This window comes from Perognathus longimembris, chromosome 14 (genome assembly GCF_023159225.1).
Source record: "Perognathus longimembris pacificus isolate PPM17 chromosome 14, ASM2315922v1, whole genome shotgun sequence".
Taxonomy (NCBI): Eukaryota; Metazoa; Chordata; class Mammalia; order Rodentia; family Heteromyidae; genus Perognathus; species Perognathus longimembris.
Window position 1 is genome coordinate 30843203 of NC_063174.1, and position 23437 is coordinate 30866639.

The 23437-nt window shown below is 42.5% G+C and overlaps 1 protein-coding gene across 2 annotated transcripts in view; it reads left to right on the plus strand.

Moving 5' to 3' along the window:
• The window catches only part of Prkch (protein kinase C eta), a 235609-nt gene extending 213532 nt beyond the window's left edge, over nt 1-22077 (plus strand). The window contains exons 13-14 of one of the 2 annotated variants that reach the window (XM_048362542.1): nt 18994-19137; nt 20798-22077. In XM_048362542.1, the coding sequence (XP_048218499.1) occupies nt 18994-19137; nt 20798-20944 (291 nt within the window). In that variant the 3' untranslated portion in view covers nt 20945-22077. Of the gene's footprint in view, nt 1-2173; nt 2323-18993; nt 19138-20797 lie in introns of those variants that run through there. The other variant, XM_048362543.1, reaches the window with a different exon arrangement.
• The last annotated feature ends 1360 nt before the right edge of the window (nt 22078-23437 follow it).

Consider the following 23437-nt stretch of genomic DNA (forward strand, 5'->3'; position numbering starts at 1 on the left):
AACATGATCTCTGATTTGTGGAACTGACAGACTATTTGGAGCCAAGAAGAGAAAGCAGTGTAGAAGAGTCAGTTTTGCCAGAGGCATGGCTCAAATGGTAGAGTACTTACCTAGCAAACACAAGGCCCTGAGGTCAAACTTCAGTATTGCCAGAAGAAAAAGGAGGAGAGGAGAAGAAGAAGATGGGGGGTGGGGAGAAAGAGGAGGGAAGAAGAAGAGGAGGGGGAGGAGGAAGAGAAGAAAGATGAAGAGGAGAAGTGGTAGGGGGAAGAAGAAAGTCTCAGGTTCTTTCAAAGCACAGTAGATAAAGCTAAGCTTATCTGAGCTGTCAGAGGAAGGAAAGCATCCTGAGATGACATTGTGTGTGTGTGTGTATGTGTGTGTGTGTGTGTGTGTCTGTGTGTCTGTGTGTCTGTGTGTTGGTTACTGGGGCTTGGAGTCAGGGCCTCATACTCTTGCTTAGATTTTTCTCTTGAGGCTGATACTCTACCACTTGAGCCACACCTCCCCTTCCATCTTTTGCTGGTTAATTAGATATCGTAATTTCTCAGATTTCTCTACCTAGGGTTGGCTTCAAATATCCAGACTAGGATCTCAGCCTCCTGAGGAGCTAGGATTGCAGGCAGAGCCACTAATGCCTGGCCTTTAAGATGACTTTTAAGGTGAGATAAGGCTGATGAGAAACTGGGCAGGATTAAAGCATGCAAAGGCTCTGAGAAAGAGAAGCTCCTTTGACTCACTTAGTGGTAGGGTAGCTGAAGAGTCACAGACAAGGGTAGGCCAGTGTGGAATGCCAGATATAAAGATGAAGACAATCAAGGGCCTGAAGGACATGGCAGACGTGGGAAGGAGTTTGGATCTTGAAGTACCAAGACAAGTCTTTGAAGCATTTCAAGCAAGCATCAGTAATCAGATCATTTTCCACATTTAAAAGATCACTCTGTGATGGTAAAGAGAGTGGACCAACACATGCTGATTAAATGCTTTTTAGGATTTCTTTCTAAACAATCCAGGTTGGAGAAAATAACGGGCAAACCAAGTCTACCCACATGGCAGTTTTATCAAGGCAGAGTGCTGGGGTACAGAGTCCATGTTCCTGTCCTCTTGCAAATTCATGTAACAGAAAAACATAAGCAACACAAGTGAGTGTCTTGTACAAGTTCAGTGTGTAAGGGTGAAGCAACCTCTCTAGTCTGTGAAAAAGAAAGCTCAGCCTTCAAGTACTGGTTTCATGAACTGGAAATGGTGTTTGAAATGAGCACCAAAAGGCTCTCCTGTGATCCTAGCAAGCAATCATCACTAATGTCAGCAAGCTGACATCACTAATCTGTTGTTTTTTTTTTGTTGTTTATTTGTTTGTTTTTGTGCTGTAGATAAAATGAACCAGTGAGTTTTGGTACATTCATTTCTTCAGTGTCCCTGAGGAGTATTCATGCATTCTCAAGAAGTCTTTTAGCTCCCAAGCCAGTAGCTCAGTCACCCCAATGAAGCATGCTAACAAGTAGAACAGAGGAGAGAGTTCCTGGGTGCATTCCATCCTACGCTGCTGCTCTTGTGACTGTGTGGGATGCTTGTCTGCCCAGCAGGATTCTCATTCCCTCTCCCATCTTCTCAGTTAGCATTCTGTGCCATCTTGCCCTGGCTTTCAGACATTCCCTGATGAATTTATTAAAACACACACACACACACACACACACACACACACACACACACACACAAGTCAGAATCATTCTTGGAATTGGTCTCTATTACATATTTTGCATGACTTAATTTTTCCCTTGGAAAGGAAAAAAATCTTTTCTTAATTCCTTCTTTTTTTCTAAATAGAAGGTGGTGTTGTTATTATTCTGTATTTCAAAACAGTGGGAACTCTTTACACTGCATTTATACACTATGCTGCAGAGTTACAGGTGTTAAGGATCTCAGCGCACCCCTGAGGATGTGTAGTGGTGTTGGTGAATCTCTTGAATTCAGGGTAGGGAAGGGAGTGTCCTTGAGACAGTGAGGCAGGACAGTCCTGACTCCTTGATCCAGAATTTTTTCCCCCGCTCCTCTCTTCCTGCCACGACTTTTACTGCTGCCCTCTCTATCTCTGCCACTCCCAAGGTTGTGGACATTAGAGCTCTTTGTGTGTGTGTGGCTGTGCACAAGTTGCATAGAGACGTGGATAGAGGACAAAGAACTGACTTGTAGGAAGACTTCCCATGGGACACAGAATCAGCAGATGCCCAGGTAGTTGGAAGACAAACAGTTTTTAACTCAGGACATGTACTTGAAAATACACTCTCAAATTACTAACCAATGAATCCTACAAATAACCAATGGGAAAACTATTTCCTTTCTTTCTTTCTTCTCCTCTGTACTTTAAATGTATCTGCCAAAACTCACAGAGAGCTGGATGCTGGTGTCTCAAACCTAGCTAGTCAAGAAGCTAAGATCCGAGGATCAAGGTTCAAAGCCAGGCTGGGTAGGAAAGTCCAAGAGGTTCTTTTATTCAGATAACCACCAAAGAAGCAAGAAATGGAGGTATGGTGCTGTGAGTGGTAGAGTACCAGCCTTGAGTATAAAAGCTAAGGGACAGCACCCAGGCCCAAGTTCAAGCCTCGTACTAACACCAAATGTAACTTAATAAAATAAAAACTCACAGGGGAATGCTTCAAATACCCCCTCTCAGAAAACAAATGATTAAAACTGGTGATACCTTCAGAAGAGAACCCAATAAAAGATATTCAAAGGTGCACATATTGATGTAAAAAAAAAAAACAGATATAAGCTTTCCAGAGTGTTGACCTCAAGAGGATTTGTCTTGATTTAATATTTCTTTTATTGCTCTTGATGTAAATATAATAGATGTTACCAGGTTTCCTAGACCAACATTAAATTATGCCAAAATGTTGATAACCATTTCATAAATAAAATGTGTTTGCCTCAAGCTCCTGAGGTTCGTTTGAGTTTTGCCCATTTATTGAGCTTCAGAAAGGAAGGTTTGGGGAGGCTGTGGCCAGTCTCAGAGCTTAGGTAGGTGATGCCAGTCCCAGAGGCTAGTGCTGGTGCTGAGTCAGCACTCGTGAAAAGTCCAGAGGCTCTGAGCTGACTCAGGTGCAGTCAACACCCTGGTCTGGGAGCTCGCAAAGGTAGTAGCTGAGCTAAAGTGCTGAAAGGAGCTTGCTGCACTCTCCTGAGTCACCTTCCTCCATTCTGGAGGAATTGTAAACTTGGCATTGACCCATAGACTTGTAAAGTGCTTTTGTTCCTGAGCTTTACAGAAATTCAAGTGTGTGTGTGTACATGTGTGGGTTTATCTGTCATCACACCATCAGATTTCATCATGTAGACATTGTCTGCAAGATCCCAGCTTACTTCTGTGCCCAAAGATGGAAACCACAGTGAATTCTGTATCCTCCATGCTGTGAATGAGCCACACTTGGGTAGTGGGGGTTCCGGCTGCTACCCTTTCTCTCTCTCACTGCCCTCTTGGTAGAGGTTGGAAGGCTCAAGGGAGTGGCCAGAAGGGGAACAGCCAGGAGGAAGCTGAGAAAGAGGAGGACAAAAATGGAACCCAAATAGTGCCAAACACCCATCTCCACATCATTAGAGCTGCTTTTCCAAATACTGTTGTTGGAAAATCCAAAAGAAATTTACCAAATATGGCCTAGTGGCAAGTGCTTGCCTCATATACATGAAGCCCTGAGTTCGATTCCCCAACACCACATATATAGAAAACAGCCAGAAGTGGCGCTGTGGCTCAAGTGGCAGAGTGCTAGCCTTGAGCAAAAAGAAGCCAGGGACAGTGCTCAGGCCCTGAGTCCAAGGCCCAGGATTGGAAAAAAAAAGGGGGAGGGGGAACACAAAAGAACCTTTAATAAGAAGAGAAATGATTAATGTGCAGCCTGGCAACCCTTTGCCAGGCACTGGAGAAAATGGGGTGTCTACATCGCCTTATTGAAGCTCCTAGCTGGTTTAACATCTTTCACAAGTGAACCATGGGCTTTCATGTCAAGGCTGCTGTTGGCAGAACAGAAGCACAATGACCTTTTCAGAGACCTTGAATTGGGTGGGTTTTAATTTAATCATTTGTATTATTAAAGTTATTGTTCTCTTCTTTCCCTTCTACTAGATCCTAAGTTTCCTAAGAATAGAGGTCCTGAATAGAGGTCAGGCAGCAGTATGACAAGTTTCTTTTCTTCTTTTTCTTTTTAATGAATCTCACACCACAGGTCTCTTTAATCATCATCTCCAGCTGTCCAGGTAGAAGGATAAATAGGTCAGAGGTTTCATAACATAATCAGAAATGTTCTGTGTGTGGAGATTTGCTAACCAATATTTGTGGGTTAAAGAGCTTTTTTTAATTAAATATTTTTAAACATTGTTATTATAAATGTGATATACCAGAGGGGTTACCATTTTGTAAGTCAAGTAGTGAGTACATTTCTTGTTGGACAATACCACCCCTTCCTTCCCTCTCCAGAAGAGCTTTTTGTTTTTGCTTTTGTTTTTTGGTTGTAGAGCTTGAACTCAGGGCTTGGATGCTATTCCTGAGTTCTTTCTCTTAAGGCTAGTGCTCTACCACTTTGAGTCACAGTGCTACTTCTGCTTTTCTGGTGGTTAATTGAAGATAAGTCTCATGGGCTATCCTGCCTAGGCTGGCTTCAAATCTTGATCCTCAGATCTTAGCCTCCTGAGTAACTAGGATTACAGGGGTGTGCCACTGGCACCCAGCACACAGAATTTTTGTAAGTTAGAACAAACTCTTGTGGACAGAATGAATACATTCTCTCATTCTCTCTCTCTCTCTCTCTCTCTCTCTCTCACACACACACACACACACACACACGCACGCACCTTGTCAACTATCAAAGATCTGTAATTTTTCTTAGCAGTTGATCATTAGGCTGATTTTGAATATGAGAAATGTGTACCTAGAATGAAGAAGGCTGCTGACCTCCTTTGCATCAAGAAGAAACAGAGGGGGTTGGAAGTATGGCTCAGTTGAAAGAGCACTAGCCAGTATGTGACAGTGTCAGGTTCTCAGTCTCAGAGAAGAAGGAGGAGGAAGAGGAGGAGGAAGAGAAGGAGGAGAAGGAGTAGGAGGAGGAGAAGGAGGACCACGAAGGAAAGAAAGAAATAGAGGATATAGTATAGTGTGCCTCTGGAAATGCCTTCTCTTGAACTCCATACACACACACATATACATATATCTTTATTGGATGCACAGAGGGGTTATAGTACATAAGTGAGGTAATGAGTATACTTCTTTTTAAACACTGTTACTCCCTCCTCTCCTGCCTACTCTTCTCCCACCAAGTTGCATAGTTCATTTCCAACAGTGTCCAGTAAGTATCATTGATGCATTAGTTCATCCTTTGTCCTGCTGTTTCTGTGATTCCCTTTCCCTTCCACAGATCAGATAAACATATATAAGACAAATGGGTACAGAAAACTGAAACAGAAAAAAGAAATAAATAGCTGAATACAGCATATAATGAGAATCTCTTCTTTCCAATTCTTGAAGTTCATATTGGTATGCTTCGTTATATATGGTCCTATGTACTTAGTAATTTGACTTTTGAGATCCTTTGTTAAGAATATCACAGACATAGTCCAGTTATTACAAAGGAGGGAAACCATGGAACCTAGTTTTCTTTGGGCCTGGCTTACTTCATTTAATATAATTTTTCCAGGTCTTTTCCTTACAAATGGGGCAATGTCATTCTTTCTGATGGAAGCATAGAACTCCATTGTGTATATGTGCCACATCTTCTTGGTTCCATATCATACCTATGGTAAATAATGCTGCAATGAACATGGTTGTACTGGTAGCTTTAGTATGGCCTTGTTTGTGGTCATTTGGGTAAAGGCCCAGGAGTGGGATTGCTGGGTCATAGCAGAGCTCTATGTTTAGTCTTCGGAGACACCTCCTTACTGCTTTCCAGAGTTGCCCTGCTTTTTAATAGCAGTATTTGGTGGATGATACAGAATAGAAGTCATTTGTATGGCTTGGGCATGGAAAGAGGAATGGCAATAGCACTAACTTCCTCTTCCTTTAACAATGCTGCTTGGACCAGGTTCCTGGACTAACACTACATTGGCTAACAAAGGGATCAGTGTTGGGCCTGGGTGCATGGGGCTGGGATTCCATCTTTGAGCTTCATTGAACTTTACCTGATTTAACCAGCACTGTCAAATGTACTGAGTTAAGCTACTGGAATGGCTTGGAATTCCAGAAAAGCAATAAAGGTTACAAAACACAGAAGAGACAGCCCATTGTCAACATTGAAAAGAGACTGAGTTTATTTACAGGAAGAAGTGGCTGGGTTCCAGTCATCATCAGGTTGGAAAATACCAACAACTATCTACTCTTCTGACCCATTGTGGAAATAGCAAGAGCACAGGGCACTTTTTGTGCTGCGTTTTATTTGGAAACATTAAAAACACCAGTGCAGAATGTATCTATAGAGATAAAAAGTATTTTGGTATATGTAGGTTGATTTCCACCTGCCTGGTAAGGCATTGGCCCACTGGTGTTTTCAAACGTACTCACTCACTTGCTCACTTGTTTGGTACCTAGTCCAGCAAGATCAGCTGGAGCAAGTTTTATTTCCTTTTACTTTTAGACAGATAAAGCCTACTTCCCACCCAAAGAGCACATGGTAACTGGTAGTGAGGCAGGTGCAGCCATCTCCAGAGCATCACCTTCCTCCCGGAGTTTTAATAACAGAAGCAAGAAGAGAGGAGAGGAAGGCTGAGACTGGGATCAAGATGATGGTGGAGAACCATGCCAGACAGGCCAAAAATTTCCAGAAAAAGTCATGTTACACTCAAGAAAGGCATTGATTTTTAAAATTTTTAAATGATTTTTTTTTTCTGCCAGGCATCCGTGTCCCTATGCCTGTAATCCTAGCTAGGAGGCTAAGATTGAGGATTGCACTTTAAAGCTAGCCAGGGCAGGAAAGTTTTTGAGACTATTATCTCCAATTAATCACCAAAAATCTGGAAGTGGAGTTGTGGCTCAAGTGGCAGAGCACTACTAGCCTTGAGCAACAAAAAGCTCAAGGACAATACCCAGGCCCTGTGTTCAAGCCCAAGAATCAGCACACACACACAAAAAAAGATTTTTTTTCATATGATTACTTACTTATATATGCCTCCTTCTGAACTTATTTCTCCCACCTATTGCTGCCTGGTGCTTCTTCTGTCTGGCAGCTCTTGAGGAACTTGTAAATATTAGCAGCATCCTTCTATCATCTCCAATAGAAAGACCGCGGTTGGTAATAAAGTCAAGTGATGAGACTGGAAGACTTCTGGCTATTTTTAAGCCATCACTTTTCTCCCCCTTATCTTAACACCTGTTCTGGGTGCATTTCTCAGCCACTATTCCCTCCTTAAAAGTGGGAGAAAAGAATGTGTAATCCTGGCTACTCCGGAACTGAGATCTGAAGATCAAGGTTCAAAGCCCAAGCAGACAAATACTAGAAATGTATCTCCAACTAACAGAAAAAAAGCCAGAAGTGGAGGTATGAGTTAAGTAGTAGAGTGCCAGCCTTTAGTGAAAAAGCTAATGGACAAAGCATGAGTCCCTGAGTTCAAGCCCCAGTGTAGAAGGAGAAACAAGAAAGGGAAGGGAGGAGAGGAAAGGGGGAGGAAGGGCAAGGGGAAAGGAAGGGAAGGGGAAGTGGAAGATGAAGATCACATGGGCCAGGAGAGGAAGTGCAAGCTAAGGAGACCACCAAGTAATGTTAGTTCTTATCCAGGTGAAGCCCCCGATGGTTGGCCAGTGTTCTTCTGCGACGTTTCCAATCTCTTTCTCAGGTCAGAATCCATTGAGAAGATGCAGCATAATGACTGAGAGCAAAGGCTCTCATGTCACACAGGCCTGGGTTCAGATCCCAGATTCCAGATGGGGTCTTCCTCGATTTCCTAATCTGGAAAGTGAGAAGAATAATCGTGGTTGCTCTGAGAACTTAATAGAACTAATTTGAAACACTTAAATCAATTCCAGATGGAATACATACATAATAAAAATGGCTGTAAGTGGTAATATTTATGCAATAATATTTTAGCAGCCTGTACCCTTCTTTTCTCCAGCTCTCCAGTCCTACCCTTTCCCCTTCCCAAGCTAGTCTAGACAACTGGCCAGAGTGACTGATCGAAGTTAGGAAATTTTTAGATTGCTTCTCCAGAGCTGTTCCAAAGGTACTCCATGCTCCTTCCAATCTTTCAAACCCCATCCCACACAGTAGACTGCCATAAGCCTCATCTCAGGTATAGAAGTCTGTTCTGCGTTTTCCCCTGGAGAAGCGGCTTAGTAACACCAGGCCCAGGCCTAGGCCCTGCTGTCTGTTCTTTCCTATGCTCCAGTAGCTTACCAGCTCAGCCTCCTCTCATCTGTAACCACCTCTCTCAGCTGGAGGACGCTGCTGGCACAAGTCCACCCCAGGTCCAAGCACCACCATGGCCAGTAGAAGGGACATGAGAGGACCAGAGCAGTGACTCTATCTGCGATAGTAACAAAACACAACACACACACACACACACACACACACACACACACACACGCACATGGGTTCATTTTGTTAGCCCCTGAGAGGCCATGGCAAGCTTGACCGTGCACCATGGGTGTGCTTGACCATCATGCCAAGGATCCCTCCATTCTATGACTTGACCTATTTCACTTCACTCTTCCCTAGGACTCTCTTTACAGTGGTAAAATACCTCCTTCACATTTGGGAGGCCTCCTTGGAATACTGACAGAATGTCCTGTGGCTTCGTTTCCTTTCCTTCTTGGCTTGGCGGTGTGGGCTACTAACTCTGTCTGCCTTTTGTCTAAGATCTGAAAAGGAAGGGAAGAAGAAGGTCATTCTGTGTAGCCAACAGCCAAATCTAACTATGAGGTACAAAATTCAATGTTTTCTGACTCCTGGAAGAAAACGTTATAAGACTAATTGTTCTATTTATATAACCAGTCCCATCTTAGGAAGTCAGACACATTTTGAAAAGGAAAAAAAAAATCCTTTCACCACTGCTTACATTTTAATGAGTTTCAAAGTACATTTGGATCCTGTTATCTTCAGACCTACAATTACACGGGGTGAATTTAAACTCTATCATCTGGAACATCCAACAACTAAAAACCCAAGTCTCCTGAGTTGTAACTGAGCCCAGTAGCAGCGCTGTATCTGACACAGATTGACAGATTGACAAGGAAGTGCTCTACTGTGTCTGTCTCCCGTGTGTGTGTGTGTGTGTGTGTGTGTGTGTGTGTGTGTGTGTGTGTGTGTGTGCCAGTCCTGGGGCTTGAACTCAGGGCCTAGGTGCTATCCCCATTTTTGCTGAAGGCTGGTGCTCTACTATGGCAGCCACACTTCCACTCCTAGTTTTATGATAATTAGAGATAAGAGTCTCAGGGACTTTTCTACCCCAGCTAGCTTGAAACCTTGATACTCCCATCTTATCCTCCTAAGTGGCTAGGACTACAGGTGTGAGCCACAGCACCCAGATCTGTCTCACTTCTGCTGGTAGCACAGGTGGATGGAGCTTGCGTGTTCTTGGTTTTATTTTAAGATTATCTTAGGAATGATTACTGTCAGGAATTTTTTTCTAAGGTCCATTCCAGCTGCTCTCTAGTTGGGTCTGAGACTAAGAATGTGCAGATCGTGTTTTGTCTTTTCCTGGCTGCAAGGTAGAGCAACAACAGGGATGGCCAGATGAGCCTCAGGGGTGAAGGCTGACCTTAGATTTTACTCTCTTCTCTCAGAGCTCTGAGGTAGAACAAGATGGACCTATATGTGATTTTAAAGATACTATTAACAGTGCCATTTCTTTTTTTTTTCTCAAATTTTTATTATCAAACTGATGTACAGAGAGGTTACAGTATCATACGTTGGGCATTGGATACATTTCTTGTACTGTTTGTTGCCTTGTCCCTCATGCCCCCCTCCCTCCCCCCCTTTCCCTCCCCCCCCCCAGGTGTTCAGTTCACTTACACCAAACAGTTTTGCAAGTATTGCTTTTGTAGTTATTTCTCTTTTTTTACCCTGTGTCTCTCAAATTTGGTATTCCCTTTGAATTTCCTACTTCCAATACCAGTAAACACGGTTTCCCATATACTCAGATAAGATTACAGAGATAGTGTAGGTACAACCATAGGAAGGTGATACAAGAACTTCATCAATAATAGAAACTACACATACACATAGGACGTTGAAAGTAGTTACAACTGTGATATATCACTTTTTTCCATAACGTGGAGTTCATTTCACTTAGCATCATCTTATGTGTTCCTAAGGGTATAGCTATTGGGCCTTGTGATGCTCTGCTATGGCTTGCCTAAACCTGTACTAATTATTCCCAATAAGGGAGGCCATAGAGTCCATGTTTCTTTGGGTCTGGCTCACTTCACTTAGTATAACTTTTTCCAAGTCCTTCCATTTCCTTACAAATGGAACAATGTCATTCTTTCTGATAGAGGCATAAAATTCCATTGTGTAAATGTACCACATTTTCCTGATCCATTCATCTATGGAGGGGCATCTGGGTTGGTTCCAGCTTCTCGCTATGACAAATTGTGCTGCGATGAACATTGTTGTGCTGGTGGCATTACTGTGATTTTGTTTGTGGGCTTTTGGATAGATACCCAACAGTGGGGCAGCTGGGTCATAGGGGAGTTCTATATTGAGCCTTCTAAGGAATCTCCATACTGCTTGCCAGAGTGGCTGAACCAGTTTACATTCCCACCAACAATGAAGTAGGGTTCCCTTTTGGCCACATCCCCTCCAACAATTGTTATTATTAGTTTTCTTGATATATGACATTCTTGCTGGGGTGAGATGGAATCTCAATGTTGTTTTGATTTGCATTTCCTTTATGGCCAGTGATGTAGAGCATTTTTTCATATGTCTATTGGCCATTCTCATTTCCTCATCAGAGAAGTTTCTTTGTAATTCTTTAGCCCACTTGATGAGGGGGCTATTGGTTCTTTGCGGTTTTGTTTTGGAAGAAGGTAATTTTTTTAGTTCTGCATATATTTTAGAGATGAGGCCTTTGTCTGTTGAATGTCCGGTAAAGATCTTCTCCCAGTCTGTGGGCTTTCTGTTTATCTTGAGAGCTATGTCCTTTGCCGTGCAGAAGCTCTGGAGTTTGATGCAGTCCCATTTGTCCAACCTTTCTTTGATTAGTAGCCTTTCAGGGTCTTTGTTAAGGAAGTTCTGTCCTGTGCCAAGGAGCCCAAGTGTTTCTCCTACTCCTTCCTTTAGTGTTTTCAGGGTACCTGCTTTGATTTCAAGGTCTTTAATCCATTTGGAATTGATTTTGGTGCAGGGTGATATATAAGGATCTAGTTTTAGTTTGTTGCATGTGTTGAGCCAGTTTTGCCAGCACCACTTGTTAAAGAGGCTATCTTTCTTCCATACTATTGTTTTAGCTCCTTTATCAAAGATTAAGTAGGCATAGTTCTGTGGGTTTAATTCTGGGTCTTCAATTCTGTTCCATTGGTCTTCAGGCCTGTTCCGGTGCCAATACCAAGCTGTTTTTATTACTATAGCTTTATAATACAGCTTGAAGCTGGGTATTGTAATTCCTCCAACAGTGCCATTTCTTGAGGGCTTTCTTGGTGCTGTTATGCTATATTATAGCTATGTTATGCTAATATTTTCATGGACTCACCATGGCCTCTTAAGTACAAGAAAAATCTTCCTTTCCTAGCTGAGGTTCTGAGGCTTAGAGAAGCTGAGAAAGTGCCCCTAGACCACACAGCCCCTCAGTGTTGGAGCTGATATACATGCACAAGGAGGAGAATAATGGAGCCTGACCAGTTAGCCTCTGCTTTCCATATGAGGGCAGACCACCACATTGAGCATTTATTCATGGTTTAGAAAAGTTGTTTGAGGACAGGCTAAAGCAAGCCTAGCACACATCTGCACACTTCAATTTAAAATTGCCCTCAGGAGGGAGCTTGGCTCAATGCCTTTTCCTGAGGTTCTATCTTCTCTGTGGTCCAGGGTATGGAGCAACCCATTCTCTAGGCCAGGTGAGACTCTACTTCCTGTAGGAGCCTCACCTTCAATTCCATTCTCATGAGAGCTGTAGAGAAAGGAACCTATGAGGGTAAGCTCCAGTAGTTCAACACCTATAATCCTAGCTACTCAGGAGGCTGAGATCTCAGGATCAAGGTTCAAAGTCAGCCTTGGCTGGAAAATCCATGAGACTTGTATTTCCAGTTAGCCACCAAAGAAGCCAGAAATAGAACTATGGCTCAAGCCAGCCTTGAGTGAAAAAGCACCCAGGCCCTAAGTTCTGGCCCCAGTACCAACACAAAGAAAAACAAATGAGCCTTTGGGAACAGGTTCTCCTGTGGGAACACTCTCTCCTGGCCTCCAGGGTGGGACTTCCATTTGAAGTGGAGTCTGACTTTGCCCCCTGGGCCCCTTACCCACTCTCTCCAGAGTTCTCTTGCAGACCTAGGAAACTTTCTGCTTCCTTTGGTAAATGTGCGCAGAATCCTTCCTGCACTCATATTGTCCTCGGGGCTGACTTTCTGGTTTAGACCACAGTCAGGGAGAAGGCCAGTTTAGGTGAGGAAGTCTGAAGAGAGGCCTTAGACAAGGATGAAGAGGATTGAACTTAATTGGCATTTGGGTCCCATTATAGACATTAGCAGTTGAGAACATTTTCTGCAAAAGCATTGTGCTGTTACCCCATCCCCTCCAGCAGTGTGAGGTGGGGTGCTGGGGAGGAGGGGGAAGTCAGGGAGTCCTGTGACTGACTGGGATGGCACGTTCTCAGCCTGCAGCTCTCCACACCTGCACTAGGTGTGCTGTGACCCAATTCAGGCCATTTTCTTAACTCAGAGGTTCATGGTGACAACAAGCCACTTCCCCCAAAAGTCTATTTTAACACCCCTTGATGGTTCCTGCTCCCTGGTATTCATCCTTTATCTTCTTCATGGGCCCTATCTGCTGCCACTCTGGCTTCCTTCTCTCTATGCCAGTGATTAGAAGCATAAAAATCAGAAAGGTATGCCAGCCAGCTGTGAGGCAACGAAGAGTGGAAGGAGATGTGGCTGGTAGGGGAGCTCAGGGCACCCCTGAGCAACCCCAGGCCATTCCTATGAAGAAGGAACACAAATCCAGTGTTCTAGAATATACTATGTTTCCAGAAAGCGTGAGTAGCCTGACTTGCATGGGATATGATGTTTCCCAGCTTTTAAATGTTTGATAAGTAATTAAAATTGTTTTTAGACACCCCATCTAGACTAAATAAAAATTATCTGAGGCTTGGAGCTGGTTGAAGTTCTGTTCATCCTTTCCTTCCCTTTGCTCTCTCCTTGTAACCTTGCCTCCTTTCTGAAAGTCAGCTCTTTAAACCCTGACCTGCACCCCTCATTTCAATGGTGAGCCATCTCTGTGTGGGTACCCACATATCCCAAGTGCAAAGCTGAGCAACCTTAGAGATTCTCCAAATGTTAGTAAGCTCCCTAGGGAACTGACGCATCACTGGTAATGTGGAAACCGAAGTAAACCATGGGCACATTCAAGGAGGTTGAGGCAAGAGGGAGTTTTTGAAGTCCAGACCAGAAGATTGTATAAATGGTTGAAATAATCTTTGGGGCCAGGCACTGGTGCCTCATGTCTATAATCTTAGCTGGTCTGGAAACAAAGATCTGAGGATTGCAGTTTGTCACCAGTCCAAGCAAGAAAGTTTGTGAGACTCTTATCTTCAATTAACCACCCAAAAGACAGAAGTAGAGCACTCGCTTTTTACACAAAAGCTTAGGGACAGCGCCCAGGCCCTGAGTTCAAGCCCCAGGACTGGCACATGCACACACGCACACACACACACACACACACACACACACACACACCATTGGCTATGAGATCACTTACAAAGTGGCCTCAGTCCAAATTTGGGCCATTGCTAGGCAGAAGGCTTGCACAATTATTTTCAGTGTCAAGTTTTTGGTGGTCTTCATGTAAGAATGTGGTTCTGGCAGAGTTTTCCATTATTGTTTGTATTTATTATCAGGCACATGTACATAAACTACCTTCTTTTGAGACCTCCTGGCTTTGCTGTTGATAGGGTTTGACACAAGTGATTCCATTTTTATTCTGACAACTTTTACGACCTCAAAAAATCATAAAAGCTAGGGGCTGGGAATATGGCCTGGTGGTAGAGTGCTTGTCTCACATACATGAAGCCCTGGGTTCGATTCCTCAGCACCATATATGGAGAAAAAGCCAGAAGTAGTGCTGTGGCTCAAGTGGTAGAGTGCTAGCCTTGAGCAAAAAGAAGCCAGAGACAGTGCTCAGGACCTGAGTTCAAGCCCCAGGACTGACAAAAAAAATCATAAAAGCTGAGTCCTAGTGGCTCATGACCATAATCTTAGCTATTCAAAAGGCTGAGAGTCAGAGAGCTGCTGTTCAAGGCCAACCCAGGCAGAAAAGGCTGAGAGTCTCCATCTTCAAGATAACCAACAAAAAGTTAAGCTGTAGGCATGGCTCATGTGGTACAGTGCCAGCCTAGCAACTCAGCTGAACAACAGTGCAAGACCCTAAAATTTGAACTCCAAAACAAAAAGGGAGTAGAAAGGTTAGTTGTTTGTGTCTGTTTCCCTGACAAAAACCTACTAATACTGATTATTACTGACATTAATACTAGCACTGCAAGTAATAACCTGTCACTCCTCTTTTGTTCCTTGTTATGGTGACTGGATACCGTTGCTCCATCAGACAGCTTGGAGGACACTGGGATCTTTGAGGGTAGACTTGTACAAGCCTTCTAGAACTTACTTCCAACTCTTCCCTCCTATTAGCTACAAGCTCTCTTGAATTTCTGAACTTGCACATTCTTGTCCTTGTGTCACTCACTGTCAACGTTTATATCTCCTTGCAGGATTTATTCCTCATGTACTTTTGATGGATCTAAATACCTGTACACATGTCCTCAGTCTTCCCAGTATGTACCTGTACCACACTACCTGCTCCTCTGCCAAACACCACAGGTGCTTGGACACATCTGTGTGCCCACACTGGCTGTGTGCTCAGGCTTGATTGTCTCCTTCCTTCATGGCCACAGGGATTCTATTCATCTTCACCGGATGCCAACTGCTACCTCTTCTGTCAGGCTATCTCTCTCCTTCTCTCTACCAGCCAAGTGCTGTTTGCCCACAATCAGCAAAGCATCCACAGCACTCTCTCCATTTCACCCAGCTGGGTAACATTCACTTGCCTCTTCCCTCTTCTCTTGATTGCCTTGATGGAGAACCAATGACATTTGTTATCTGTACATTCCCCCTGAAGTCTAGCCTACTGCTTTGTATTCACTAGTTGCCCTGTAAACCTTTGTAAATGGACCAAATGTGGTGGGTTGTTTTTTTTTTAATGTGGATGATGATTTTATCTAAAAAGCCTAGGCCAATATGTTTTTTAAAATCCAAACAAAATGATTCTATTATCCAAAGGGATGACCAAAACCCCCAGGAGAAAGTATTGGGTTAGTGAAAGGGTGAAAGGGTTAGTCTCTTGTCCCCGATTCAGAGGAGGAACCACTGGGATAGTGTCAGCTTGTCCTTGGGCAACGCCTCTGCCAGGGTGCCCCCTGGATGCTTAGATTCACTACCAGGACAGGAAAGAATGGGCAAAGTCTCTCGGACAACAGGACTTTTTCCACCCTGGCATATAGAGTCCTGCACTGTTCCTCTTGTCCAGAAGAACGAGTTGTACCCACCATTCACAAGATGTCTTCTACTCGCTTCATTGGCAGGTCAGGGAATTTCCCACAAGCCATCTGGGACTGTTCTGTTATCCCAGTCTTTGCAATTTGTTTTTGTTTGTTGTATTTTTAATTTTCTTCTTTTTTAATTATCATCTTTAGGTAGTTGTACAAAGGAGTTGTCGTTTAACAAAGCAGTTTGTATTCATAAACAATATATCTTGATCAATGTCACCCCTTTCAACATTCTCACCCATCCTTCCCTGATTCACCCCTTCTCTCACTCTTCTTAGTTTTGTAGGTATACATTGGATTATTTTTTTAATAAATTTATTTACTTATAAAGGTGACATACAGAGGGGATACAGTTACATAAGTCAGGTAATGAGTATATTTCTTTTTGAACAGTGTCACCTCTTCCCTTTTATTCTCCCAGGTTTTTCCTCCTGACACCCTCTCCTATAAGTTGTATAGTTTATTTTCAACATAGTATCTAGTGAGTAATGGATGATAAAAGACAAAAAAAAATGACACTTGGATAAAATAAATTAAACAGCACTCCAAACATTCATGTAGTGAGACCAAAGGAAGATATCCTTAGGAGAGGATTATAAAGGCTCATAGAAAAGGATGTTTATTGAATGAACTCCAAGAAATGGAGAAAAAGGTTTTTTTGTTATTTTGGTTTTGAGTTTGGATTTTGTTTCTTTTTTTTATCCTTTGTTGCTATTTTTTATTTCTATACCTTTTGACTCATATGTAACTTTATCTGTTTTGGTGAGGGTTGAGCAAACAAATGCAACAACGTTTTTGGTGGGTTTTTTTTTCTACCCACTATTGTCATTTGTATTAGAATCACAACTGCTCATCCATCAGGAAATTACATTCTGCTGACTCTCCCATGGAGAAAATCTACTCATGTCTGTTTTGTAAGCATTCTCTCCTTTTGTCCTGGACTAAAAGCTTATCCAGAGCGATCCCAAGCAATAAGAATGTATGTAATGGGGTGATTTATAAGTGATGTCGTTAAACTCCCATTGAGCACAGTAAGTATGAGAGGAAACTGCTATGGAGATGTGAAGGCTTATTTTATTTGGGGTTCCATCTCCAGTTCAGCAATGTCTGGGGGCTTTAAGTCTTATCACTTAGAGAAGAAGCAGCCATGAAAGCCCAGGTGTGTTCATTCATTCTTTTTCTTTTTCTTTCTTTCTTTTTCTTTTTTTTGATGTGGTTATATCAGTAGTGGGGCTTGAACTCAGAGCCTGGGTGCTGTCCTTTTGCTTTTAAGCTCAAGGATGCTACTCAACCACTCAAGAGACACCTCTGTTTTTGGCTTCTTGGTGGTCAATTGTAGTTAAGAGTCTCATGGACTTTTCTTTCTGGACAGGCTTCAAACCCTGATTCTTAAACCTCACTGGGCCTCCTGTGTAGCCAAGGATTGCTACATGAGCCACCAGAATCCATCCAGCATTCTTTATTTTATTATTTTATTATTTTATTTTTGTCACTCCTGGGGCTTGAACTCTGGACCTGGGTGCTGTCCCTGAGCTTATCAGCTCAAGGCTAGTGCTCTACCACTTGAGCCACACTTCCACTTCCAGTTTTCTGGTGGTTAATTGGAGATAAGAGTATCATAGAGTTTCCTGCCTGGGCTGGCTTTGAACCAGGATCCTCAGATCTCAGCCTCCTGAGTAGCTAGGATTACAGGTTTAAGCCACTGGCACCCAGCAGCTTTCATTATTTTGTTGACACTTCTTTAGCACTATACGAATACATCCTGTGAGACTGATGAATGTTTAGAAAGTCAGTCTCCTCCCTCAATGTATTATTTTCATTTTAAACAACTCTGGAGGCGTCACTATTTGGGACCTGCTTGGCAGCTATAGTTACTTCCAAATATTACCTTGTTATGTCTGCACCATCAACAAGATTTTCATTTTATCCACTAAGGAAATGCCTCTCTAGAGAAATTTCTATAAATGCAACATTAATTTTGTGCTTGTACATTAAATTTAGAAAAGGATGTCTGTCATTAGTTGTCAGTAAGTCTGTTTAAAGATAATTATTTAAATAAAAATTAAAAACCTTTTTATCCAAGGCATTTTTAAGTGGGAATTAAATTAGTTATTGAATATTTGAAATAAAACCTATATTCTGGCCATGAAAGTGAAATATATATGGTCAAAAAGTGCTTAAAAAACTAAAGGCTAAAATAAAATAAAGGCTAAAACTAAAATAGAGTTTCCCAAAATATCTTCATAGGAGCTGAGCACCAAGGAATTTCCTGATAGATAGCATTTGTATACCAACATTGCTTGAATGTATAGTATTACTTTACTTATTAGTATATAGTGTTACTTTAGTTTTATGCAACAACCAATTCTCATTTAAAATGGAGGAGGATCATCATGCTGAAAATAAAAGTTGTCCAGCTGGGAATGTGGCTTAGGGGTAGAGTGTTTGCCTAGCATGCACAAAGCCCTGGGTTCAATTCCTCAATTCCTCAATTCCACATAAACAGAAAAAACTGGAAGTGGTGCTCAAGAGGTGGAGTGCTAGGCTTGAGCACAAAGAAGCCAGAGACAGTGCTCAGTCTCTAAGTCTAAGCCCTAAGACTGGCAAAAAAAAAAAAAAAAAATTTAAATAAGAATAAATAAATAAAAAGTAAAAGTTGTCATCCATGCCTGTGGGATCTTTGTTGCAAAAAGAAAAGTGACCAACTTTGCTTTTCTTAGAACCAGAACACAGAACTTTTCAGTTTTTTCACCCTTTCTGCGGCTTCATATAGGTACTCAAAAACAATGATTCACTCTTCTCTCTGTGGTCTTATGAGAGAGCCGGAACCCTAGCCAGCTGGACAAGTCTCTCTCTCAAAAAAAAAAAAAAGGCACAGCTGTTCCTAAAAGTAGCCCCATTCATAAGAAGCTCACTGTCTAGAACTGCAGCATTGGGAGAAAAAGGCACACTATTTCATAAAGAGCTTCTTTTCTTTAAAAAGGAAAGAAAACTCTACAATGTTTACAGACAAGAAAATTGGACCCTTCAGCCTTCTTTTAGTGGCCATGTCTGAGATGGAAGTAGGGAAAGCCATAAGTCCACGCAAGCAATTGCATCTGTGAGGCATGATTCATCGGGGCTGAGCCACGCTGGATGGAAAATCCAACTAGTTAAGCAAGATCCGCCAGAACACCTCCCGCAGGCTCTTCTGCCAGGGCTGATGCCCTCCATCTTATCCCACTGCTACTGTGTATGAATGAATGATTGACACTCTCTCTCACTCTCTCTCAGTTCATGACCAAGAACCCCACCATGCGTCTGGGCAGCCTCACTCAGGGAGGTGAACACGCTATCTTGAGACATCCTTTCTTTAAGGAAATTGACTGGACCCAACTGAACCATCGCCAGGTTGAACCACCTTTCCGACCCAGAATTGTAAGTATCAACACCATTCAAGTAGTCTCTCTCCTTCTTCAGATGACCCAAGGCCACTAGGCAGCTGGTGGCCCTTGAAGAGTGATTAGAAGGCCATCTGATACTTGACAGTCTTACCCAGGAAGAAGCTGGGCTCCTTGCCCCTTGAGATGACATCTCTGTGTGCCCAGGTTACTTTTTTTTTTTTTCTTTTCAGTTGATTGTGGGGCTTGAACTCAGGGCCTAGTTTCTGTCCCTCAGCATTTTTGCTCAAGCCTAGCACTCTACCACTTTGAGCCACAGCTTCACTTCCAGTTTTTGAATGGTTAATTGGAGATAAGGGTCTCATGGGGACTATTCTGCCCTAGCTAGCTTCGAACTGCAGTCCTCAGATACTAGCCTCCTGACTAGCTAGGATGACAAGCGTGAGCCACTGGCACCCACCTCCCAGTTCTCTTCTCTTACTTTATCTGGCTTTATTTTCCCTTAACTCGAATTTAAATCTCCTGAGGATTCCCCAAATGTTCCACATTTCCCCCAAAGAGCTGGGTAATCAATGTCATTGTGCCTAGCCAATTTCCTCACGATCCTGAAGATATGGTGTATGCCTTTCACAAGTCCCAAGAAAGTAGAGTGTGGAAGATATTCCTGCACTGAGCCTGGCTGTTCTTGAAGAATCTCTGTCTGTCATATGCTACATACAATGCAGAGCTTAGACCCAAACATGCTGAGACTTTTTGGTGAAATGCCAAGGAGTACCTCTCCAAGCACATTCAGGCTAGAGGGGTGGCGTTGCTCAGAGCAGTCTGGCTCATGTTCTGAAAGCTGAGCTCTTGTTCACCTGTGGGGCAAGAGATCCATAGCAGGAAGGCAGAGAAGTGAGGCTAGCAATAAACCATGAGTTTCAGGAAGGAAGAGTGGTCCAAAGGTGAACGAAAAATGTCAGTAAATCAGGTAAGAGAACTGAGAAGTCTAATACCGTGAAAACAATCTCTTCAGATATACAATAAACAGCTTTTCCAAACAGATGGCTTAATTTGTACCAACTTCCTAGGCTTTGAACATCTCTGCTAGCCAGAGATAAAGCCATTCTCTTCATGGGAAAACCCCTGCCAGCTCCTGGGACTGGAGAGAACCTGGCTTTCATGGTCCTGACTAGAGGCCAGCCCAGTCAGGTAGCATCAGCCTGGTGATTGGATTGACGTGCAATTTTCCTTTAAGCTCAGGAGTCTTTCAAGAAGAGCTCTTCACATATGTAGAACTGTGTCAGAACACAGGTGAAGCAAGTGTGAACTTAACCTTTTGTTGAGAAATCTGAGCTCACATGTCCCTTGCTTGGCAATTGCCAAGTGGCATCTTAGTGAAATGGAGAATAAAGGGTGAGCAATATGGCCAGTTTGGATGACCATATTAATTCCTTAGCCTCCCAGTATAAAGCAGGCCTGCTTGGCAAAATTTTTATAGGATGAATGAGTCGGTGGTTACCAAATGTCATAATAATACACAGTGCAATGCAATAGCTATAAAGCACTATTTAATTATAAGAATCATCACTGTAAATAAGGCTATCAAACAAGTGACAGAGCATTTCTCTGAAAGTTGCTAGAATGGCCCAAGATTCATACAAGACAAGAAAGCTTCAAGTGCATAGAATCTGAACTTTGTTTCCTTCTTTTCACAGAAATCTCGAGAAGATGTCAGTAATTTTGACCCTGACTTTATAAGAGAAGAGCCAGTCTTAACTCCAATTGCTGAGGGACATCTTCCTATGATTAACCAAGATGAGTTTAGAAACTTTTCCTTTGTGTCTCCAGAATTGCAACCATAGCCTTATGAGGAGTGAGAGATGGAATAAGAATCAGAAGGGAATTGAGATTTTCCAGGAATTTCCATTGTGAGAACTCAAGTATCTGCCTTAGAACAACACCAAATTTACCTTCTAGGAGCAAATGTTCACAACTCTGCGAAAGACAGGATATCAATTTCAAGTCTCAAGGAATTCTTGGTACTGGAAGTAGTTGATCCTGAAATAAGATTTTATGAAGATATGTACCACACAACCTAGGAGTTTCCATGGCTGTGTCAGACTTGAGCTACTAACATGAGCCAAAATAAGAGAACATATGAAGAATAAAGCTATTGGTCTTAGAAGTCCTGAGCCAAATAGGCTTTTTACTTTCAGAGACAATCAAGACCACTCCATGCTCTTCTTTAAGCCAATGAATCATGCTACAGTCTACAACAAGACTCAATACTAATGAAGAATGTAAAGGTGTTTCTAAGAAAATGAATGGCTTTCCAAATCAAATCATTTATACTGAAGAAACAACAACAAAAATTTGACACTGAAAAACAGTCTCCCAACTTAAAGCCCAGAATTGGGCATCAAGACAGTTACCATAGCATACACTTCTTTAATTTCATGAACCATATATTTATTGAGCATCCATGAAGCATCCATAATGTGTCATCACACCTGGTAACAGCAGTTAGAGGTGCCTTCATGAAGCTTTCAGTTACTCTGGGTTCCACTCATTTATTTACCTGAATGGTGTTTGCATTCTGTGAGATGCCTCTCCACATTGCCTGTGACATCCTTCTTTGTCTGAACATCCTCCCTTTTTCACAGAAGAAATCACCACCACAGCAGCAGCACAGCCAGCAGGAGAGATGATGGTGCATGCCACTTGCTGACCTATGGAGTCTGATCATGTCTATATTGTTCCCAGCTCATTGGTGAAGAATCGCACGCCATACCTGTCCAGGACCCATTGTGTAGCTTAGCCATTCATAGTTTATTTATGTTTCCAGAGACAAGTTTGTTGGATATAAACTTCAATAATTAGGAATGGATCTCTTGTAAACAGGGCTAGAGAAAAGACAGGCTTTACCATGTGTAACTGTATATGCAATTGGAGAATTTTATCTGGCTGGAAATAAATACATTTTGTAACAAAAGGACTTTTCTATTCAGAAGGATTTGTTCTCTTTCCCTACTAGGAGAGTAGAATTCTACTCAAAGCTTTGAAGACTGGGACATGCCTCAAGTGGTAGAGTGCATGGTAGCAATGTTCAGTCCCTCAATACCACCTTCATTCATTCATTCATTGATATCTTTATATAGAGTGGATGAAACTTCTGAAAGGAGAATTTGACTTTAGCTTCTTATGACCCTTAAGTTGACAGACAGAGCCTGTCTTACTAACCAATGCTTCTGTTCAGAATAAGGGCAGTGACCCTCTGGGTAATGTTGCAACAAACTAACCCTCAAGGTCTCTGGCTTTCATGTTTATTTCTCATGCATATAGAGTGCATGTGAATGGCCCTCCTCTGTCTTCTTCTAACTAGGACATTTAGAAAGTGTATTTCTTTTTTTTTTTTTTTTTTTTGGCCAGTCCTGGGCCTTGGACTCAGGGCCTGAGCACTGTCCCTGGCTTCTTCCCGCTCAAGGCTAGCACTCTGCCACCTGAGCCACAGCGCCCCTTCTGGCCGTTTTCCATATATGTGGTGCTGGGGAATCGAACCTAGGGCCTCGTGTATCCGAGGCAGGCACTCTTGCCACTAGGCTATATCCCCAACCCTAGAAAGTGTATTTCTGAAGGTCACCAGAGCAAGGGAAGAAAGAGATGGAGGAGAGAGTTGCTGCTTAATTAACTCTCCTTAGAAGGATGCATATCACGAACCTTAGTTGGTGAGCATATGTCTTCCCAGGTGCAAATAGGATGGAGGGATTATAAAGTGGCTATGATAGCCTCTGCTGCTGTGGATTTGTTGTTGTTTTTGTTTGTTTTGTTTTGTTGTTAGCAATAAAAAGTAAAAAGTTATTTTTGAATGAATAGGTCAGCTTAGGAAACAGCCTGCAGATTTATTTAACACACAGCTGTTCGCAGATCACTTAGTCTATGGGATTTCATTGCCTCTCCATGACATGTCTGGGAGGCAGGCAGTTTGTTCTCCTTTTCCTTTCCACTATTGGTGGTGTGCACAATACAGTCCATCATAAAATAAAGTATGCCTCTTAGTTCTTTATAAACCACATGATCATAGCTATGGACAGGACCTAAAGCATTGTCTTTTAATGAACCTGTGTGGCCAATCACAATCAGTTCTCAAAACCATTCTTCTGAAATCAGTCAGCAAATGCCCAACAGCAAATTATTTTGCCATAACAGGATCTGGGAAACTCAAGGGCTTGTGCTCTTACTTAGCTTTTTTGTTCAAGGCTGGTGCTCTACCATGTGAGCCACACCTCCACTTCTAGCTTTTTGCTGGTTGATTGGATAATGAAAGTCTCATGGAAGTTCCCATCTTTATATATGAA